Raw genomic sequence first — 24,100 nt, forward strand, 5'->3', positions numbered from 1 at the left:
CGATGCAAGGAATTTGCGACTCAAGATGCAGATTTCAAGACGTTTTCACGGGAACACCTAGCAAGATACATGATGCCAGGGTCCTCAGGCTGTCTACAGTGCACGAAGAATTACCAGTGGTATGCGAAAATAACAAGTACCACATCTTAGGAGACGCAGCGTATCCAATAAGGGAGTATATGATCACACCTTTCAGGAATTATGGCACCATGACTCGGGCAAAGATTTCATACAACTACCGCCATGCTGCAACACGAGTGAAAATTGAGAATGCATTCGGCATGTTAAAACAACGATTTCGGCAGCTGCGGTTTGTGGAGTTTCATACTGTGGACAAGATTACCCAGCTCATCCTCAGCTGCTGTGTCCTTCATAACATTTGTCTGGATGCCGGCGACTGTGATGTTGGTGACCTGCTGAGTGATGACGATACAGACGAAGGGCATTGCAGGCATAAGCAAGGAGACTTGGCAACGCACCAACCGACACAACCAACTGCTCGTGATAGTGCCCTTCGGAGGCTTGGAGAACTGAAAAGGGAAGCTTTGGTACAGCTCTTTTGAAGCTGCAATGATGTTGAGGACAAATGATTGCTTTTCTCGAACTTTTATTGCTCTTTTAAGAACACATGTTGTGATTTTCAACAGGTACAAACGAAGGAACTTTGTCTAAAGTGCTGCTTGATAATATTCTTGAATAAATAGGATCTTTCAATCATGAACAATTGTTTATTTGGAGTTAAAAATCTCCCTCATCAGTGCCATTTGCTCAGCATGAGCTTTGAGTAGTGCCTGGTGCCTTTCGACTTTTCTCTGCTCTCTTGCTTCACGCCGACCTTCTTTTTCATTGTTAACCTTTCTCATTTCTTCAAAAAAAATGCCATCTCTTGCATCCTAGATGTGCTTGGGCGCGTCTTTCTGTCTGGGCGGCACCTTTTATTTTCTGTCCCTTGACATGAACCAGAATCTGCTGCATGGTCATCAGACGATATATTAACACTTTCCTGGCTGCAGCCATCAGAACTGTCTACACTTGAAGGCACTGCACTAGCAGTATTTGGTATGGTCTTCTTATACGAAACTTTTCTTACACCTCGCAAAATCTCTGGCTCGATGCTATCATCGATTGCCCTGATTGCTGCAAATTCCTCTTCATATGACACTGCGCAGCGAGAATGGCCGGAGGTTGCATTATTCTTGTCCTCGTTGCGCTTTCGTTTCGCCAGCGTCTTGAATCTGGTTTCACACTGCACTCCTGTGCGAGCGATTCCAAGCACTCTTTTAATGTCTTGTGCGATCTGTTCGTACATAATCTTCTTGCTGCGGAATCTCCGTTGAGGGCCAACTTGTGGTGTGTATCGCGCATAATGGTCGAGAAGCAGCCTAGTTTCACCTGTAGTCCACGTACCTGTCACAGGATATAAAGAGAAAAATTTAGCACATTCATACCACTTGAAGCTTGGAGCTTGCTTGCTCTGGTACAAGTGCAAAATCCACATGTACTAATGCTACTGCTTGATAAATGTTAGACGTGCAAGGCTTTGCAAGAAGGTAAGTGATTTCAAAGCGAAGAGGTGAGATTTCCACCTGGGAGTATATATACATACCATTAGGTGAAGTGATGCTGCTGCTGGACTGCCCATCTTCAGGCACTGTTTGCAGATGTACTTCGTTTTCACTTCCTTGGCTTTCTGTTCAGGAACAAAAATTGGAAAAACATTTTAATTTACTTCCTCACACATGGATGACAGGCAGGCAAGGCAATTTATTTATGCCCGGAGAGTCTGCCACAGAAGCCAACAACAAAAAAAATCTTCACACTATCAGAAGTGCGTTAACTCCAACAGCTGTCAAGAAGAAAATAATCCAAGTCCTCAGCCCCATGCACATAATTTAACTGATGAGCTGACATAACCGTCTCAAAGTGTATTATGACCCCGGTAGTGAATTTCGTGAGGGATCGCCTAACATTTTGGATTTTTACAATTGCTGACGATTTCACTACTGACCGTGGGGTTTCGCATATGCACACCGCTACATGCTTGCCCGCAAAACACAGGTGGGTCATTTGTAAGTGCACCTAACAAATAAATGTTTTGATAAGCAAAGCGACAACGCTCGCAATATCTGGTGCCGCGGCGCAAACACATTTCGAGCGGCCACCGCGACGAGGTTCCAACACAAGTCGGTAATTTTTCGCTACGTCGCGTCACTTGTAGAATTCGCTCAGTCACTTGCATGCTAAACTGCCTCAATATGTGCTTTCGAAAGTGGCCTGGGACGCACACAGAACACCAAGCGACACTATGGCTGAGCGCGGGAAAAAGCCTGCGTCAACAGCACGTGAGTCGAAAGCCATAACACACTGCGCGCGTTCTTCGTATTGCAAACTTACCGTCATAAAGGCAGAAGAGCAGATGCTGCGCAGCGGTCGTCGGGGTGTCCATATTGGGAAGCTGTCGGGACGGTACAGATACTTTTTTTCGCCTACTTTTGCCTGCACCTAGCAGACAGACGGCACTATCCTGGTAGCCGCTTGAGCCTTTCGGAACGTCGCGGGCATGGTCGGCTGCCGGGCGGCGCTGTGGTCTGATATTGGCGGAAGTAGCCCTCTGCAGCTATTTCCGTCCCTCTCACTGCTCGGAAGAGCGCTTACGCGTTCGGCTGGTGCGTCTTCCACCCCGCCTCTGATTGGGAGCTGCTCTCGCTCCAGTCGCTCTGAACGAGAGAACCGGAGCGACCAGCCGAAGGTACCATTAGCAAGTCATACGAGATGCGACATGCAAAAGTGGTCCACCAGTCGCTTCAGCAGAAAGGAGTGCGGATGTTTTTTACGTTACTTCAATCGAGAACTGCCCATGCAAATATTTCAACTCGTCCCTTGCCTAAACAGCATAGTAAAGAAGCTAAAGCAACAAAACTGCTGTTTCCATGCTGTATATTGATTCCGCACTCGTGCTAGAGGTGGGAAATATGTAGTAGTTATTGGCGGAGTTACAGCCTATGAAGCACGTGCAGCTTCCTGTAATTGCAGGTTAGGATATGTGCCTTACTTGGTATTGACTTTGTAACCAGACATAGCCATCTGTCAACTAAAAGAAATTTTCTTGCTATAGGATTCTGCAGCATTATGTATGCTTCTGGACACTGAATACCGGGTGCGTCACCTCTCTTGAAAGCACTCAGATTTGTGTACTTATCAGTACGTTTGAGATGAGAAAATTTTATCAGCTTCTTTTCTTTATTTTATAATTAGCTACACAGCATGTCGCAAAAAAAAATGTTTTAAGGAAAAGTATTTCAGTTTAGAGTAGAACAGTTCAACAAAGTTGTTTTGGGCATTCTGGTAACTTCAAGATGGTATCTGATGGTTGCATACAGACGCGCAAGTCAAACCTCAAAGGGCATCAAACTTAACAGTACCGCTGAGCTTATCCTTTCGTGCTTTTTATGTGTGTGTAGATCACCTGGGGAAGTTCAGTATTGGATGTTGGATTTCATAGTTCTGCTACAACTTTTATCTTCCTTTCTACACATGAAACATGACTGAACTCGATTACATTCCCCAAGCAAATACCTGACGCCTTACAAGCGTTCCTTACTGTGCACAGTTGTCCCAGTGCATTATATCCACTCATGTGCAGCACACTGTTGTGTTGCTCTTGGTCTCCGAATGTGACTCTCAGCAATATGACGGAATAATAGCACATCCAGATGGTCTTTGTGGTAGTGCAAATTTCAAAACAGATTGAAGAAGAATGAAGAGTGTGATACTTCGTCATGCATCATGCAATGCTGGTGCTAATCAGGCAACATGTGTGGTATATATACTTCGCACATTTGAGATTCATTGGATTTGTTCTGGAGCCATACTGGGAATTAATTAATCGATCTGTGATTTGTCACTGAATTTGAGAGAGGGCACTAATTTCTGAACTTTTGACACCAACTGTGAATTCAAAACTGTCTTTTCGTGTAGGCTTACATGGCCTTTTTACGTGTATGTAAATTTATGCTAATGACTTTGGAAATTGCTTTGGAAATGGTTTTGGAAATTGCCTCGTAACATTCCTGTTACAGCTCACAATTCGCTTTCTGCACGTCATGTTTGATTGAACCTGATTATATCCCCAAGCTTGTTTGTTGCACCTAACAAACACTGTTGCCCTTTCAGAGTTATTCCATTGATTGACTCCTTTCGAGTGCAAGCAACAAATGGTTGTGTTGCTTCTGATTTCGAAATATGGCTGTCTGCATGACGGGCAACAACATAAGTGCTCTGGATGGCTTTCATCATGCATCTATAAGATATCTGTAACTTTCAGGATTGGTTAAAGGAAGAACTGAAGGATGCTGTAAGAGTCATTAGCAGCTTGTTTTTTACATTATTTTACTATAAACTTGCAATGTTGACAAGCTCTTGCTCAGTGTGCATGTTGTCATGTACAGGTCCCTGCAGTATCCAAGGAAACCATTTTGCACTAAAAGATAATTTTTTGGTTATTTGTTTGCTGAAGTTGAAAATGATTAATGGGTACTTACGCCAAGACGAAAATTATAAAACAGCAAAACGTGAGCTTATTGCTCATTATTGAGAAGTAATCATTAACTGAATGCTCGAACCTTGTTTGCTTTCACCCTAAATGGGCCTTTACAGTCTCGACAAGTTGCTACTAAGCAAGCAAACGCACACATGGCCACAAGCAGCCTCACTGAGCTTGCTCAGTACGCACATAAGCACGCACAGCTTCGGCAAGCCCCCTCTCAGCACGCAGATGTCCACGTACAGAGAGTTCTCCACGAGAGTCCACGATTTTTTACACGCAAAGAGTGTGCGTGAACGTCTATCAGCTCACAGTACGCGCATATGTACACACAGGACGCACAGAATGCGTACAGGTAACGCACAATTTCTGCGCATTTGTGTGCAAAATGAACGTGATCGTACAAAAATCACTGTTCTCGTGCAAACTCACGCAGAGTTTTTTCAATAGGGAGTGGAGACATTGGAGCACATGCTCCTTCGCTGTACCGCTTCTGCAGTGCCGCGTCGCGAGATGCTCGCGGCATACAGGGCGCTGGGAATCATCCCGGACAGTCTCGAAGCGCTCCTGTGGCCGCGCGGCAGTGCGCGCACCCGTGACAGAACAATGGTGAGCCTCTGTGCGTTCATCGAGCAGGCGGACTTGACTCCCCGCTTGCTCTACGCCAGGTAGTGCACGCGTGACACGAACGCTCCGTGGGTGCTACCTCGGACGGTATACGCGGCCGGGCGCCCCACCCCGGCCGCTAGTGCAGTGTGCCGCGCGCGCGATTAATCCGAGACGGGACGCTACGTGCGCGCGGCTATGTACATACAGTTTACTTCTGGTGTAAGTGATTGTGCGCAGTGGCCGCTCGCGCGCACTTATTTTCGGACAATGCTTGGACATTAGCGCGCGAGCGGCGCGAACTTGATTACTTTTGTATTTTGTAAATAGTGTACAAAGCTCTACCCTGTCCTTTCTCGCTGTCGCTCCCCTCTATACCTCTCCTCACTATCCTCTCCCTTTCCCTTTCGTTTCCGCCGGCTGCAGCTCGGGTGCTTAAGATATTAGATAGCAATTGCCGCGGCCGGCAACACTCTTTTGCTTCACTTTTTTTATTATTTTTTTTTTTTAAATAAACCACTACCACCACCACCAAAATGTATGCACACTCGAGCTAGCACCGTTCATAGTCTGTGCACGCGAAAAGCCACACTCATATATTAGGAGAGCTCCGACGCTGTTCGTACCGCCTGCAAGATCTTTTGTAAGTACTAAAACTCTTTTACCTTGATATACGTCTGGAAGTTAAAGTGGTTTTTGTAGTAAATGTTGCTTTGACTACATGCGCCTTTATTTTTTAGGCAGGAGAAGAGAGCGAGCCAAAAAGCACGAGGACGACTTCTGTGTACCCACTCTCATTCGAAATGGCTTGCTTGACGTCTTGCGCAGTGGAATTGTGGCCGAATGGTGAGAATTTAATTTTTCGTCTTTGGTGAGATGAACTCACTAAAGATTCACTACTTTGGCTAACAGCGGGTTTGAACTCATATGACTTCAGATAGGATGCATTCGGGAATATGTCCTTTACCGCTTATGCACGACGGAAATCGGAACCGCTTAATTAATTTTCCACTGCAGACTAGTTGGTAAGGATATGTGTAATACTTCCGTAGTGTTTCTTTTTGCCTTCTACTCTTGCAGACTCAATAGAAAATCCGCAATTACTGGTTAAAGCTTTTGCCCAAGTTCTCTCGCAATGAAAAAGGGCATTACTCTGGACTATAAGACTAGTATTTTTGTGTGGTTTTCAAGTTGCAGTTTCGAATCCAACTATAGCATGCATGTGAAGCAACTAAGGTAAAACAAAGGTGCCCTGAGTTCCTTGCGTTCAGCGTATTTCGTCAAAAATCGCAAGCCGCATCTTTAACCCCATTAAATAAAACTAATCAAAAATGTTGTTTTGACGTCCATGTGGAAGAGACGCTACAACCTGTGCATGTTTACTGGAATAAAAAATTACCTCGCAATTTAGAGATACGAGTTATATTAAAACAAAATAATACATTAATCTGTTTTCAATATCACATTAATTTGCTTATCTCGCATTGAATATATTTACTGGGAGTGCGACACGACACATTGGACTAAATTAAACCATTTGGTATAAGAGAAGTTTAGTAAATTAAATTCCACTTTGTGCAACTAATGTGGTGCTGGTTCTTAAGAATAAATTTAAAATTATCGTGTAAAATATGTTGCTAGTGTCTTCACGAGGACTGTGTTTCACAAAATTCGGTGTTATTTAATCATGTTTGTTTTTCTTCTGTGATGGCCATAATTCAACTTACCATGACATCATGCATCTCTTTGCAGGCTTGGCGCTTCGTGAGGCCATCGTGCAAGAACTGGACGAGGAATTTCTTTGAATGCAGTCCAGCAGTCCCCTTGCAAGTGGAGTGCAACGATTACTTTGGATATGACTGATCAGTTCACTGGAGGACAGCTCCGTTGAGCGCTTTATGGATGCCTTAGCCGTGCCGCAGCAGCTTGCCGAGATGCTTTGTCCAACCTGATCGGCACGCACCAAACTTGAAAATAAATTGTTTTCCCACAGCCTCTGCCACCATGCTCTTGGGCCCCTTTTCTTTACTCCCCACGGTGGCTGGTGGTAGCGCAAACCATCCTGTGTGCGCTAGAAGCGTGATTCTTGTAACTCAAAGCAATAAACGGGTCTTTTTTCTGGAATTCTTTCGCAACCTCATTTATGAATATTTGCTAGGTAGAATGGTATGTATGTACATCCATCCACAGTGCCGGTCATTGGCGAGTGGGTTAATTGCATGTGCCAGCGTTCGAAAGCTGGATTCCATTATTCCAAAGCTGGAAACCATTATTCGAAAGCTGGAAACCATTATTCGAAAGCTGGATGCCAATATTCGAAAGCTGGAAACCATTATTCGAAAGCTGGCTACCAATGTTTGGAAGTTGGCTACCAATGTTTGAAAGATGGATGCCAGTATGAGACCTTTGCTGGTCCATGCTGCAGAACGAACATCGGGACTGCGTTGGCCGCTTGATCGGCCGAGCGTTGGCCCAAAACTGGTATGAAAGTAAGGCCAATGTGTGAAGTGGTAGCGCTCGGCCCAAATGCCAGTGTAGGACCGATGTTCGTGCCAAGTTTTGCCAACACTTGCGCGACGTTCGGCCAATGTTGTTGTGCTGCCTGGGCAGTAGCATTTAATGCTTACGCATTAGCACCACGTAGGGAGACTTCAGTTCTCTTAGTGTTTAACGCTCACATGTGCCGACGGCAACAGTCTAAATGTTCGGTGGCGCGCGCGCGCGGGTGGCGGATTAAGTGGAGTCTATAGGCCGTGAAGTGTTTCCGGGGGGCAACTTTCACGTAGTGTCCCCTCTTTATAAAAGAAATCGAAAGGCCATGATCCTTGACCGCCTGAAACACATAAGTTTTCTCGAACACAGCGTTTACTAATTGTCATTTTGTAGCAGACGCGCTCAATTTCTTTAACCTGCTGTAGCCTGCATTTTGATTCCAGCGTGCCTTTCATTTCTGTCACTGTATAATTGTAACAGAGCACATTATAACTACATTAACTTCTTTTTCCACCCATGAAAAAGATGTAGCCCAAAAGTAGCCACATAGCCAAAACGCAATTTCTGACTCCAACTCGGACAAAAAGTCGCCCAATTTGGCTATTAATAGCCCAATCTGGCAACCCTGGAGGAGCTTTCAGAGCTCCTTTAAAGGGCACTGAATGAATATCTGGAAGTGCTGAGAAAGCGCTAATTTTCATTTGTGAGAGGCCATTACCAAAGTATACAGTCATCATTCCGGTTATTTTTGAGCGGATGGCTGTATTTTTGTCGTTTTTAGAGCGGCCACCGGGCCGCACTCAGCGAGCGCCTGCCCACGAGTTCGCAGGTATGATGTCACGCCTACCCTTAAAAGCGCCGTAGGCAAGCTGGCTTGGAAGTGCCCAGTTCAGGAATCCCCGCTTGCCCGTTTCTCTGGCGGGCGCAAGATGGCGCTACTAGTACCGTCTCTGCTACGAAATGGTTCGCCGTCGCCGGTTGGTTCGCCGTCCCTGACGGCAGTGGGGGTTTTAAATTAACTCTGACTACTTCCCAATCAGGGAAGTAGTCCCAGTCCCAATCAGGGAAGTAGTCGCCCAAAGTATACAACCACGAGAGGCAGGCAGAGAATGTTGAAGCGTGGACACGAGGAAGCTGAACCAAATGAGCTGTACAGTGAAGCTGAGCACGCCGAACGCGTTCATTTTCATGCTGTCCGTGCTGGCGATAGCCTGCGACGGGTAAGAATCACGTCACATACTGTACTGTGCGAGCTTTCACAGGCAGCAGCTAGGTGCTGAGGTTTGAGAAATATTCATTAAAATAAGTACTTTATGCTCATTACTGTTTCAAAAGAGGGTTGTTTTGGTCACTCTCAGTGGCACAGTTGTCAATTCGACCAGAAACCTCCGCGGCAGTTTCTTTGTTCATTAACCCTTTAAGGGCCCATTAACGAGTTAGCGGTAAGAGCGAAAGTACAGGAATTCAGGATATCGCTGCAGAACATATATTCGGCTCTAACTCAGAGACGATCCTAATGTTCAAATAATGACCGATGATCTCGCAGCTATCATCACGGAGTGCGCAGTGGAAGTGGACGGTAAGATGGTTCGACAGGATACCGGCAAGCTATCTCAGGAGACGAAAAATCTGATTAAGAAACGCCAAAGCATGGAAGCGTCTAACCCTCAGACAGAATAGAACTGGCAGAGCTGTCAAAGTTAATAAATGAGCGCAAGGTAGCCAACGTTAGGAAGTTTAATATAGAGAAAATCGAGCATGCTCTAAATAACGGAGGTAGCCTGAAAGAAATGAAGAGGAAAATACACATAGGTAAAAACCAGATGTATGCGCTAAGAGACAAAGAGGGCAACGTCATTAGCAATATGGATAAGATAGTTAAAATAGCCGAAGCGTTCTACACAAATCTATACAGTATCCAATGTAATCAGGACGTTAATGAGAGAGGCAGTAGCGCACAGCAATGGGTAGCTGTGCAGGACCATAGCCCCAGGTAGCACACGGCAGCGGGCCAATATTGGAAATCCACTGGCAAAGCGTGGCCCTAACTAGGCCCATAGTTGCCAGTGAGCATCCGATATTGGTTGTGCCACTCCTTAGCACATCCAACAATGGCCCTGGTTGTCCAACGCTTTACCAGTATTGGCTGAGCCATAATTAGATCCTGGCTATCATGGGCCAGGTTAGCCAGGATTGCCCCACTGTTTGCCATTGCTGGCTGTGCCATCATCGAATCCTGGCTATCATGGGCCATGTTAGCCAGTGTTGTTCCACTCTTTGCCAGAATTGGCTATGCCATTTCCGGGAGCTGGCTATATTGGCCTAGGATTGCCACCGCTTATCCAGTGTTCAAAGTATACTGGCAAACGTTGGTAAACATTGTGTCATCCATTAAAATGGGTTCAAAATTATTTTTATTGTCGAGTACCATATCGGCAGTTCATAATTTTCGAACGCGCTAAAACATGCGAGTTCAAAGATTTGGTTTTATATATTATTATATTTTAACCGAACACTTTTGCAGTTTGTGAGCAAAGCTACCCATGATTCCGTTGGAAAAGCTGCACTCTGGTTGCGCAGTGAGCAGCAATAATACGTTTAGGAGAATTGCGATCGAAGTCCTGTTGATCAGAATTAACGTTCTGATTACACCCGACACGCCTTCAACAAAAATTGTCAACAGGTGCCTTCAACAAAAATCAAATAAGTTTCATTTGATTAAATTTTTGGAATAAAAAAATCACTTTTTATTCGCTCTAGGAATTCACTGCCGCAGTACGCAGCTGGTGTCTGCTTCAGGGAGATCGCGATACAAACGTAATAGATTAGCGCAAGTGCATTCGCTAAACCGAAATTGTGCCCAGTTTTGGCAACGTCCAGAAACGAAGCAGTCGCCTCGTAATTTCGAATTATGCGTTGCGCTCGTGAAATATTAGGCGGGTGCTTCATAAACGCACGCGGACACGTGCTAAGCGATTCCTACGCTTCCCTACGTCTTGCCCTGTGATCGCGCCTTTCCCGTGTTTTGTGATTTGCTATTTCCTTCCTTTTCTGCAAATCGTTGTGTTGGAAATTGTTGTTTTTGACCATTTTATTCTTCTGTTGCGTAATTTGCATTGGGGGCTATATAGCTCTTGCTCACGTCTTTGCATATTTACTCGCAGGTTTTTTTTTTCTTTCGAACATCACCTTTATTGATGAAAACCATCGAAAGTAGTTGCGAACCACAATTCAACATGCCTTTGTTTGTTTTTGTTTTTTTGCGCGAAACCTCCACCCCAACAAACAATTTGAGGATTCTTCGACGACCACTGAATAAATGGACTGACAACTGGCGTTAGACGCATGTTAACCTAGCTTGTTTGGCGCATGTACAGTCGGGGACAAAAGTCTCCGGACCACGTGTTTCTCAAACGAAGCTTATAGCTCTACTATCAGACAGCGGCTGGAGAGCGCACTTGTGCAGATGAAAGAACAAAAATTTAACTTTTACCTCCACAAGTGCGCAGGGCCGGATTAAGAAAAATGGGGGCCCTGGGCTAAGGCGCATGTAGGCCCCCTCTCCCTTTCCCTCTACTGACCCCGTGCCCCCTGCTACACTACTGGAATATATTCCGTGTTTCACTGTAATTCCACCAAATTAAATAAAAAGAACGTAGTGCGATCAATGGCAGTCATGCAACAGTACATTAGCATCGGTCAGTTTTACAGCGCACAAAACACAACGTGACTCCTGGGACGCGCGACACATGTCCGTCTGTGGTCGAGAGCCCAACGCCACGGAAGAACCGTGGGCCGACCGACAGCTTGCGGGTAGCGCGCGCCGCCTCCTCTCCTCCTCCATGACGCCGTACATGAGCCGACAGACGGGTTTTCGTTCGCAGCACTGTTTTAATGCTAACGCATTAAAGAAAAGCAGGCTGAGCTAGCTTCCTACAGTTGAGCTGGGTACTCCGGCAGCGACTAGGAAATAGAAACACTCGTTAATTAGTGCCCCAAAAGGGTATTATTAAAAGTTATTAAAATTAATTTAATTACGCGATGAGCGTTTACTACTGCCCTCGTGGGCACATCTGAAGAGCAGAAATCCTTGTTCAGTGGTTATAAAGCTCGGCGCTGAGCCTAGTAGTTGGGTTCAAACCCAGCCACACGGCGGCCGCGTTTTGATGGAGGCGAAATGCAAAAAGGCGCCCGTGTGCTGTGTGATTTCAGTGCACGTTAATGATCCGCAGGTGGTCGAAATTATTCCTGAGCCCTCCACAACAGCACCACTTTCTCTCCTTTCATTCACACCTTCCTCCCTCCCCTCAAGACGCGGTTGAGGTGTCCACCTAGAAGTTAGCTAGGCAGTTATTGCGCCTTTTATGTCCTCAAAAATTAAAATTCACCTGGCTCTACAAAACCAATCCCGAGAAAAAAGAACGGCCGCGGCGGTTGCATTTCACTGGAGGCGAAATGCTAGGAGGCCCTTCTCTTGTGCGATGTCAGTGCCCGTTAAAGAACCCGAGGTGGTCGAAATTATCCGGAGCCTTCCACTATGGCGTACGGCATAGCCAGAGATGATTAGGGAGGTCAAAGCCCGTAAACTGTTTAAAGCGATAAACGAGGGTTTCGCTTTCCTAGCGGCCGCCGGAGCACCAAGCGAAACCGTGGGACTTCCCGGAAGCGAGCACAGCTTGATTTGTTTTTCAGTTTGGCAAAGCTAAAGAAGAAAATCCGGTGTCGTATAAAACAATTCTGATGACGAAATGTCATATATGTGCGAAACTCAAACTCGAACAATCCACCCGTGTAGCTGACAGAAGCATTCTACTGCGTGCGTTTATTTTCTCAACTGTCCGTATGTGATACACGCACAAGTAGACGCCGCTTCAAATTCCGTTGCATTTCCATACATTTGAAAGCCATGCAGAGGCCGCAAAGAAAGTATTTTTCACATCTAGCACCGCACTGCATATTAGCGAGGCGGGAAGCCCGCCTCGCCGCTCTGTAAATGCGGATTTTATGCCGACGCCAGGATTCTCAAACACACTACACCTTCAACACTACACCATCAGACGCCACTGGACGGGGAGATTGACAGAAAACCACGAAAACCTCTCCGCAATCCGCAAGCAAACGCATATCGCTTCGTAAGGAAGGACGCCCCCTCGGAGTGGCGGGGGATTCTTGTTTTTGCAGCTCGACAAGCTCTCCCCAACTGATTCGGCTAAACGAAGTTACATCAGGTGGGGGCTCATCTCCTCGTTCTGGTTTTCTCGCTTCATACGTGTCGCTCAAAATTTCATTGCCCCCGCGGTTCCGTATACTAAGCAAGCCAGAATAAGTGGGCCCCCTTCTCTGGTGTCACAGGTGAGGCCCTGGGCTGCAGACCCCTTAGACACCCCCCCCCCCCCTTAATCCAGCGCTGGACCATAGTCCTGCAGTGGGCGTAGTCAGGCTGATGATGAACCCTTGGTAATACGAACGGCACCTGCGCAACTTGGCAAAACAACGTCGTCCGCCGGCACTACGCGCGTGTTGTGATCGTCGAATGAGTGTCCCGTGCATCTTTTATTTCCTCCTATTTGATATTTTCGGAGCGAAATTTCTCCCAACGCCTGAACGAATTAAAGGATCCGGAGTTGGACCTATGTTATGCCGAGTGAAGGCTGTGTTGTGTATGAGTTATAAAAACGTAGAAACGTAGAAAGCATGTGGAATATGTCCCAATTTGCTTTTTGCGCTTCTCCATCCTTGTACCTTCTACGAAGGAAAATAAAATTTGATTTGAATTTGGAGCAGTGGGAGGCCATTCTGTACAGCGAGGACCCCGACCAGCAACGAGGACTGGTTCGCAGTGCAGTGCAGGCCAATCGGCTGCCGGAATAAGGGGACCACCCAAGACTCCGATAATTGCCATTCTTTAAATAAAGTTTTCAATCAATCAATCAATCAATCAATCAATCAATCAATCAATCAATCAATCAATCAATCAATCAATCAATCAATCAATCAATCAATCAATCCCCTGGTGCGTTACCTGCACTCTCTGGCAAGGATACAAGAACTTTCCCTTCGAGGCAAGTAACATACTGGGCGTTTCAACAAAAGTGAACCAGAATTTAAAAAATAGGCTTTGTCAGCTATCAAGATAGCAACGGCGACGTTGTTATCCTAGCTTCGGGGAGCATCAGAAAACAAGTCAGTTATGTTAGCTAGTATGCTGGTTCACTAATTTTGAATAGTTTATTTTTTTAACTATTAGAGTTAGGTGATTGATTGTAATAGGACATCTGCAGACCGCCGCCAGTAGTATCCACATCAGTTTTTAGAATTCCGGAAACGTGCCTTCCCTCGGCGCTGCGGCTGAACACATTCCTGCCGTCGCGCACCCTTTTCGAAAAGCGCGCGTCGCCATTGCGCCGCGAAGCGACGTCAATCACTATCACGTGATCTCTCTGCTGTGTTGTCTAAAGAGCGACTCCGCTGAAGTTTGCCGGCGCATCACCCAGACAGGAACGCCGCTCGCTTTGTTTTGACGCTGGCACTCGCCGCGCGCTGAACGAAACGCTGTAGCCGGTCGCGATATGCCTGCTCAATTCGAGCGCGTGACCGACGTCAGCCACGTCACGAAACGAAAGGCGGAGTCATAAACGTCACAGGCGCTCTTTGCCCGCTCAGTTCTTGTTTGGAGGTGCGGAGACATGCGAAATTCAGCTCCATGCTGTCGGCGCTATTATTTTTTATAGTCGTATTGAGCAATGCCATTAGGGTATATGGATGCCGCTCTTCAATTCTGCGTATGCAATGGGCCCCCCTAAATCGAATGGTTTAAAACATAATTTTCGCATTTTCGTTATTTAATTTAAAAATTGAGGCTTTTTGCGATATTATGGTGGCCGCCAACGTCCACAGAACAACTATGGCAAAAGAAGCATCCTAGCTGTAGTCAGTTTGTTCCCAAAATTTTGGTTCACTTTCGCTGAAACACCCGGTATATGCGCGACATAAGAAATTCACTGCGAAAAAACAATTTACAGATCCAACATATATGCGCTGCGTCCCTGATCGTGTGCAGTGCCATGCGAATCCCCCTGGGTCACGCAGCAAGCAGCCATAAAAAAAACGCAGTTGTGGCTAGTGGCTTGAGCATTTGCCTCGCATGCGGGAGGTGCGGGGCTCGATCCCCAGCGCCGCCGGGCACCCACCGGTGATACAATGGGTACAAGCTTTTCCATTGCCTGGTGCTCGGCTTTTTTGGAGTAGATCGAGTGCTTGGGAAATGGGTATTTGACTCCACCTTGATTAGACGAAAAATCCTTGCGCCATGACGCTCTTTGGCCAATTGAGGCTGCCCTTGCGCAATAAAAATACATCACCCTCACCATCAAATGACCATAAAGATAGAAATGCGTAGGACATAACCGGTGGTGGTGGTGGTGGTGGTGGTGGTGGTGGTAGTAGTAGTAGTAGTAGTAGTAGTAGTAGTAGTAGTAGTAGTAGTAGTAGTAGTAGTAGTAGTAGTGAAAACTTTTATTCTCCTACAAAGAACAGAAACACCCCCCCCTCCCCCCCCCCCGCCCCCCACACACACACCCGGGCCCCTTCAGCCAGTTGGAGAAGCAGGAGCTGGAGGTCAGGGTCCGCGCTGCGCGGCAAGGTCTCCCAGGTTTCCCTGCTACCTATATTACACCGCCTCCCCCGGGAGAGTACGGACATTTCCATATTATGTGGTCGAGGGTCCCTCTCACCCCACAAAAATTACACCTATCGCTCCTGGGCTCGGAGGAACATGTGGTTCGCCATAACCTGGTGCGGATACGTGTAGGTTAGCAGACGCCTCCACGCGACGGCAGGTAACATTTTCGCACCACCCGGGATATCTGATCGCCCACTTAAGATATCTGTGGGATATCCCTCGGACATATCATTCTCGACTGGGAGAGAGACGTGGGCCGCCTGGCGATGTTTGCTTGTGGGTGTGGCTGCACGCGCTCAAAGGCCACGTGGTTTTGGTTTAACACACACCGATAAGGGCACAATTTTTAACTGCCAGCTACGCAGCTGCAATTTTACCAGGCACTTAACTGTAAATGTTAGCTATTAAAACTTATTTAATGACGATTTTCACGAACTATAGGAGGAGCCGCAGTCGAGCCAAGATGGGAACCGCAAAGAGGACTCCTTGATTGCACGACTGAGTCACGATTTTTCACTGAAGTTGAGCGCATAGTTTTAACTAAAAACTGTGTATTAGTCGGTGCGAAACACAGAACCGATGAAAAACTGGAGGTCGTTTACCTCTGTCTGCAAACGTCCGCCGTGCGAGCGATGTCAAGGTCGCCAGCGCTGAGAGTTCCTACACGGAGGTAAAGTCAGAAAAAATCAAGCATGTCTAGAGTTTACTTTTTGCATTATTAAGGTAAGCAGAACTTGGCGATTGCATAACCGGCATAACGCTAAAAGCTAGAATGGTTCGCGATAGTTTCGCTTTCGTTCCCCGTAGACGGGATCGCGGCGCGACCGCACTGTGTGGCGCCTACGTCGTGAAAACCGCCAAAAGTTCTATAGGAAAACTGACAATGACGAAGCGCACGCAAAGGAGCAAACAAATGCTTCCGCGTTTTGACATGGAGAGATGCTGAAAATCGGGCACAGAATTCGTTTCAACCGCATATATAGCATTCTTGCTATCCTTGATTATAGGCTACCCCAGACATAATGATGGGTTGTATCTGGGAATCTAGTGATTTCTTTGCAGTAACATATCCCACTGGTATTTAGTTCATGGCCTGTAAGCGTGCATCATCATAGTAGTGTAGTTTAAAAGAGCAAGTTAAAACAGCTGAGAGTTACATTTTTCACTGTACACTGGGCAAAACTTGCTGCTCTTTTATGAATGACTGCACCAGTTTTTAACTTAAAACTCCAAAAGTCGGCTTATCGGCAAAGCAAAATTCCCTTTACTATGGCGACAGAGCCCATCCTTGGGGCAGAAATTGGGAGCAGCACTGGTGACCTCTCGCAAGCCTTCTGTATGCACCTGCCAACCGATGGTGACACAGCTGCTCATTCCTCCGTCGTGACTGCACCATGAGGCAGGTGCGTGCAGGGAGGCGGGGCACATTTTTTGCTGTGACATGCCAAGCAATGACTTGGCAGAGCTGTGCTTAATCCGTGCATAACAACTACAGCCCTAGCATGTAAGCTCACGGAAAGGATGCGCGGCATTATATCTGGCTCTCTACTGCTGCACCTTTCAGCCCTAAGACACACCGTTCCACCACATAGAAGGGATTTTCGCTCAGCAGGGAGGCCGACATTCGTGCAAAAAAATTTGCAAACTGTGAATACTCCTGAATTCTCATAACCTTCTCTATGCATGTAGTCTCCTGTAATTCAGCCTGTCATGACCAATGTTCATTGCATTGGAGCATTGCAATGTTCATTGCAATGCTCTTTGTTCATTTTATATTTGTTCCCTTTCTTGTAGCTGTGCTACTAGCAACTAAACTAATTGAAATGAACTGAAAAAATCAAGTCTACCTTCTTTAGTCTGCTCACCTACATTCACATTGATCATTACTTCAACACGCAATAGTTTTGGAGCACACAATGAATGTAGGTTACTGCACTGTTGATCAAGAGAAAATCCGATTGTATGGGGATTTCTCCTACTGGCAATGGCACCAATTCTAACTAATCAAACTCTGCAAGGCATAACAAGCCAGTTGTTCTACTCATGTCAGCTCTTCACGAGCTGGCATGAGGCATACAAATAAAGAAATCAATTGAAAATTGCCATTTTGCATAACTTTTTCAGAGGCAGAACGGTCAAGAGCTGCTTGTCTGATCAATTTCTGCCACATTCTTAATTAAATCCATGCTTGCACTGCAGTTTCACTTCAACCTACAATGACTAAAAAACAGTTGCAGCCATGCCAATTTGCAGCTTCCAAGATTGTGGTGCCACATATACTGAAACCCAAACCTGCCTCAAAAATTACAGTGCTGCAGATAATGAGAGCTAAACTTGATTGCCCGATAGTCTCAATAAAGCAACTCAAAAGGCACTGCCAAAATTCTACAAACTTGTACTTTGGCAATGCCTTGCACATACACAAAGCAGCACCACAGGGAACTTAGCATTATCAAGAACAAAACTGCAAAAAGAGACAGAACAGAGGCAGGCGACAACACAGAGCGTTCCCACCAAATGGCCTGCATGCCCCACCTGCCTTGCAACTATGCCCTCCTAAATTGTTTCGTAACACCCTAAAACAGCAACATACTTGAAGACTTGAGTGATGATGCGAGAGGTCTTCAATGCTACAAGACTTGAAATTTAAAGAACATTTTTGCAAGTGTCATCAATTTCAAATAAGCAGTTTGAAATGAAATAATTTCATTGCATTAAAGGAAGACAAGAAACTAATGCTGTCCTCACTGAATCCAGTGCAGTGAGCACAACACTAGTGGAATAACCACTGTACTGGCGCCTGGACAGAAAAGGAAGACCAGTTTTCACATACCTTTTTGGAGCAGCATGCAGAGTGAGGCGGTAACTGAAGGGAGTGTATGCATACCCTAGAAACGTTATGTGGCAGCCCGGAGGCTATTCAAGTAAGACAAGTTTATCCCACACAGTTCTTGCAGTCTGTTTTTTAGCTGTATCATATATACATTTGAATTTATTACAATTGAAATGTACCGAATACAAATGGCTGAAGTGCTGAAAGAAACACTGCTCCACTTTTTGTGTTGTCATCATCACTTGCAAGAAAAGTATCTCAAGTGAGCGTCTGTGTGAAACTAGAGACTGCTTCACACTCATGAAGAGAAGAAAAAAAATTTAACCGAATCAAGCCAATTTCCTGCATGTTAAAAGAAATAAAAAGAGGTCACATAATTCTTATTTAAGCATATGGTATCAACATGAAAAGCATGCCCGTACAGCTTTTCTCAGCTGACCCACTGCACAAGTCTTGAGTTGAAAATATGTGCACAGAAAAATAAGGGTTATATTCAGCCAGCCAGCCAGCTTTGAGAAAGGCTGCATTGGATAGACAAAGCATAGAAATAAACAAGTCTTCTACTACAGGCTAAAAAGATTAAAGTTCTAAAATTTAGCATTTATAGAAGAGAGAAACAGGGAGCAGTTTATACGCATCAACCTCTTTACGTAAAAATTGGCTAATGAAGAGTGGAGCATATACTCCTGATTGCCGACGAAACATGGGAAATGACATTCACACTGTAACAGCTGCACTACGACAAACATACTCCATGGCATGAGAGGTCCTCCAACAGCAGTGACACCTCTAGTTGCAAATCAGATCTGCAGATGACCAACTTTTTCACAAGGCTGAAGAGGGGAACATTTGTAAACCTATCTACGCGCAAAACATAAAACATGTCTTCACTGGAATCCAGTACTTCACAGGAGAAACATCATTTGGCAGACAGTGGCATTTTCTTCTCTCAAACAAAGTCCTTGGCCCACTGTATGATTGCTCTGCTATGTATATATTTATATATATATATATATATATTTATATATATCAATGTGTGTACAAACAAGACCCATTCGAGCTTTCAAAACAATGTAACCACTATGTATCAGCAAACAGCTGCTGGGTCATTTGTAACAACACACTTTCATTCTTATGCTGAGCTGGGCATAAAAGCTGCATCAAAGCAATTTTTTAAAAGTCTAAAAATGGAAGTGAAACAAACTAGAGTATTTGCAGGGTTGTCCAAATGAAAAGGCTTGCCTGGCAAAGTCATGACACTGCACTTTGTCAAGCCAACCTTTCATTGCACTTCAACATGCTTGACAGAGAAAATCACCAAGAAAGATGCATTGCAGCTCTCCAGCTGTTGGCTGGTGCCAACGCTTCTGCGCGCATCAATCCAGCAAACTTTGCGCAAACAAAGTGAGATATGTAGAGTGTGCAATGCTGCCCAGGGAACAGCTATCAAGAAGAGCGCCTGCGATGTGCACGCCCACCACTGATGGGCTTGCTCGGTTGAAATGGCACATGGATTCAGCACTGACATCATCTCAGTGGGGCCCCCACAAAGGAAAGAGCATGGAAGCATCAAGTACTGATCTGCAACTGCTATGCACATCCAGAGAATAAGCGGAGAAGAAAACAACACAATGCAAGTACCAAGAGACATACTAATGGATCAGTAGAACAGAGCTGCCCACAAAAGAAAAAAAAGAAGAAAGTGGGCAGCACATAACAGCAGTGTTCAAATCATAACAAGGGCCAGAAATACCAGCTTGGTTTGGTGGAACTATTACTGGCAGCACACTCTAATACAAGCAAGGTCACAAATTAACCCGGGACAAACCTTGTCAGGACTGCCTGTAGTCTCTTGTGATTTCTAGAAAACAGATGTGAAGACACCTTGAGCGACTTCTGCTCACATCGTGTCCGGAGAGCATGTAGCATGCGTGCAGGATGAAAGACATCCATGCAATCGCATGTTACCTAACATATGAGTAAAGCCTCACAGTTAAACAACAAGTATGTCCCAAAAAGGTTTCTACTTGTCCCTTAGGAAGAGAACACAACTTGTAAAATTGAGGCAACAGTGCGTGCTCTATAATAGAACTGGCAGCATTTTAATTTCATCTGTGAATTCCCATCTAGGTTGAACTTGGGAGAAAAGTAAAGCAATACCAATATGCATATAATGCATGGAATGTATTTCAATAAAAAAAAAAATTCTGTGTAATATCATTAGTGCTGTCCCAAGAAAAGAAAATACTAATCACTGCCTCTAGATTTTGATAATAAAGCGGGGAATAATAGAGTAAGTGTTAATAAAGGGTCCCCGACCAATGTGAAGCATTTAGATGCACCTGATGCTTGTGTTCTCTGACAGCTACAATTTCTTGAAAACGAGCATATGTTTGCCAGCCAAAAAGAAAACTACGTAGAAGCACGAGCAGCAGGTGGCTGTAGAATATGCAATGAATCAGGTACAAGGACTCGCTACTTTCTTTACCAGGGATGTTGTCTTCCTGTCATGCTGAATTTCACTGGTTTGAATGACAATAACTTTGCTTGATAGTAACTAGATAAAATACCAGCCACCATTATTCGTTACATGGTTTCTGTGAGCCTGGTGGCCTGGTAGTAGAAATCAAACTTCATTTGCCAGAAACGTTCGAAGCTGACAATTTAACAAAAAGCGGAACCATGCATAATCAAAGGACAGAATTTTACGACAGAGTAAATGATATGAGAGTAAAGAGTAAAAAGACAATGGCAAACAGCAAAAGTCCACAGATCAAGTTGCACACACAAAAATTTGCACAGGAGAAATTTTGCCCCACCAAGCAAGACAGGCTGCGAGCCTGCCTGTTTGGCAAGTTTTGTCACAGTTCCACAATCTGGGCACCCAGACCCTGACAACATTAAAACCGAGAACAGCGTACACAGTTCCACACGCTTCGGACGCTTGGCAGCAGGCACTGGCCAGCCTCACCTCGTCCCCAGACACATAGCAGCCCGCTGCAGAGACCCACAATGTTTACTTGGCACTTGAGGAGGTATGAGTCACGGGCTGCCACTCGCTGCTTTCGTCACACTGCAGTGCAGGCTTGGGAGTGGGTCCTGATGAGTGGAGCCACCAGGGCATGGGCTGTGCCTGCCGACCGCCTGCAGCGTCCGCTCTCGTGCGCACCCTTCACTCGCTGTCGAACAAAGGATTCAGCTGCCCGTTTCTTTACGCAGTTGCAGCATCACAGAATAGTGTCCAAGACGGACATGGACTTTGAAATGTTCTCATCCTGCAGAGAGACATAGGGCACCTCGGTAAGTTCCATAAAAGTGCACAAAATGGACAAGTCAGTTCTACTGGAAACCATTTCTTGCATGAGGATGAGAGTACAATGCGTGTAAAGGGTAACTCCAACAAATAGCTTGCGCACTCTGGTGATGTGTCAGTCATAGATTGCAAGGTGTGGCCAGCAGTGCGCCTTAGTGTACTGGTGAAGTATGCCTGCCCGCTCTGCAAAGACTGAGAGTGCATTTTTTTTTTTTCAGTTTCCTTTTTGCAAGTCATAGAGATGGAAGCTCGTCATTGTGCATACAAACGTACAGTAGCTTGTGACAAAAACATTGTCTTTTACACACATACACCACCCCACAAGGTGGAACACAAATTATCGGCGCAAGCCAGAACGCATTCTCTTTATAGTTTTGACATTGCTGCACATAAACAACTGACACAAGTCACATTTTGATGTGATACGTCATGTTTCATGTGCAATAAGCCGCTGGCCACCTGCCAATGCCAATCTTGACATTAAGTAATGCAGTCGAACTCAGCTAAGGTTCAAGAAACTCTTCTCAGCTGAGTATCTTTGTCTCTAGTGCAAGACGAGGAAGCAATGAAGCATGGAGGAGGGATACAGCTGATACAGCTACAGCAAGATCACGCATGGATAAAAATACGGTGCACTGCATTGAGCGTGTGCACTCAAAACAAAATGCTCCATGGCATCAGTTTTTTCTTTGCCAATACCAGAATGGCTGTTTCACTTCTCATCTTATCTGAATCCCAATGTGTAAAGATTAACCTGCTGCTGGCTTTAAGATTGAGATTGGTTCCAAATTATAATCATGAAAGTGAATCCTGTGGAGCAGTTGCTAAGGCATGTTTGACAGTTCTGTTTTCTAATTTCTTTCATGGTTCCTGCCTTCCCATCTCAGACCCTTTGTACTTTCCCATTTGGACTAAGGCGAACCACATGTGCAGACGATAGTGCAGTGGTGCAGCTGTCAAACATGAGAGCATGAACGTGGTTGCCATACTGCATTCTCTGCACAGTGATGAAATGACAAATGGTAGAACATGGACACCAACGGAGACAGATAGTGAAGAAGATGGGGTGGGCACTTGCTGATCTATGTGATTGCACCAAAGTGCAAGAACATGCGGACAACTATCAATCACTTTCTCTCGCTGCTTGGCAATCAAGGAATTCAAATGATTTTTCTCACCCCAATTTGTTTTCTCAGACTGTACAGTACTCACAGATTGAAATAGGACACTTGAGGCACGTGGCCAAGCACCCCGAGTGTCCTATTTCAATCCGTGAATACTGTACATTTGATTCGATAACATCCAAGGCAAATTCCACAAAGTTCCGTGCTGACATCAAGGGGTGTCCCTGAATTGGCCAAGTGGCCAAATAGTTATTGACGGAATATCTCCAGGACCACAGTCATACTTCCTACATGTATCTAGTGTTCCATCCCAGGAACCAATGTTGCAACAGGTGAGCAATGAGTGTCTATGTGGCACCAGGGAATGCCAAAGACCATACTGGCATGTCAAGTTTCAGGTTGTCTTGGTCAAAAAGAATAGGCTCACTGCTCAGGAATAAATTTTATGAGACTTTGCTGGCAGTTATGTGCATTTTTAGCGAAAACAGACACAACTCTGAAAATGCAGGCTTGGCTATTGCTTGCATCCTATAATTTTCACAACATACTTGCCATAACTGCTGGATGGACAATGCCCATGATGCTCTCACAACACACTGCTGCAAGTGTACAGACTATTTTTTATGATTGGTTCACTATGGAAGAAGTAAGTGCGAACTGACCTGAATGCAGGTAACTCACGGTAGGGCTAGAATTTCGCTCCTTAGATTAGTACTGGTAGCACCCACCAATTAGTGCCATTTTTTGATATTTTGAGGTGTGAAATATGTAACAATAAGTCTGCTGTTTCCTGGCTGGCAAAGCTGCAAAGCCATTACACCAGTGGTGCGTGAATATTCGAAATTTCGAATATGAATTGAATACGTTTGCTATTTTGTTCATATTTGATTAAAAAAACAGATGCTCGAGAATTTTCGAAGATTAGAAAATTATAGAATATGCAGCAGCGGTCCAATACCGCACAGACTTTAATGAATCCAACTGTGGCGGAACTACAATATATGGGCATATTATCCAAGGATTATCCAAATTATAAAGTGTAAGGAAAACAGTACAAAGGGCATTCTCTTTGCTTTTTTCTCCATCATTTATCACATGGACCAGTCACATTCGGATGCTAAAAGGCTTGGATCTCGTGTACGAAATTCCACACTTGATGAAAACAATACAGCCGATCCCCGCTTCGAACAATCGATATGAAAGTGTGCAGTTTTTTTTCTAGCTTGCCTGACCTTTCCATAATGTGTTATATACATAACGTTTACATCCACGGCACTTGTTCTGTCGCCTTCACAAATCTTCTAGAATGAACTCCACCACCTCATTTTGGTCACTTTTGATATGCAGAAAAGCCCACTTGTGGAATTTCGCATGGGACTCCCAAAGGGGGGCCGAGTCAAGGTGTCACTAGCAAGGCAAGCTACTATCTTGTAAAAATTCCGCATTGCAACCCATGCCCCTTTGACGTACGTGTAACTGCAGGCATGATGACGATAGAAGAGCCCCT

The 24,100-nt window shown here is 45.2% G+C and overlaps 1 protein-coding gene, 1 long non-coding RNA gene and 1 pseudogene across 3 annotated transcripts in view; 1 reads left to right on the forward strand and 2 right to left on the reverse strand.

Annotated features, from left to right (window-relative positions):
• Window positions 1–334: 334 nt before the first annotated feature.
• On the reverse strand, window positions 335–2,754 carry LOC149350008 (uncharacterized; annotated as a pseudogene). The gene is made up of 3 exons (XR_016290197.1): window positions 2,395–2,754; window positions 1,607–1,690; window positions 335–1,407 (listed from the first exon to the last, which is right to left on the reverse strand). The product of XR_016290197.1 is annotated as an uncharacterized LOC149350008 (transcript).
• Window positions 2,032–7,273, forward strand: LOC149350009 (uncharacterized). The gene is made up of 2 exons (XR_016290198.1): window positions 2,032–5,995; window positions 6,902–7,273. It is a non-coding gene; the product is annotated as an uncharacterized LOC149350009 (long non-coding RNA).
• Window positions 7,274–18,271: 10,998 nt separating this feature from the next.
• LOC149350010 (Kv channel-interacting protein 4-like) overlaps window positions 18,272–24,100 on the reverse strand; it is a 425,036-nt gene continuing 419,207 nt past the window's right edge. Inside the window, exon 8 of the mRNA XM_089579016.1 lies at window positions 18,272–21,431. Coding sequence (XP_089435142.1) covers window positions 21,384–21,431 — 48 coding nt within the window. The 3' untranslated portion in view covers window positions 18,272–21,383. The remainder of the gene's footprint in view (window positions 21,432–24,100) is intronic.

The sequence above is a fragment of the Amblyomma mixtum genome, chromosome 3, assembly GCF_055824585.1.
Source record: "Amblyomma mixtum isolate Tamu chromosome 3, ASM5582458v1, whole genome shotgun sequence".
Classification (NCBI taxonomy): Eukaryota; Metazoa; Arthropoda; class Arachnida; order Ixodida; family Ixodidae; genus Amblyomma; species Amblyomma mixtum.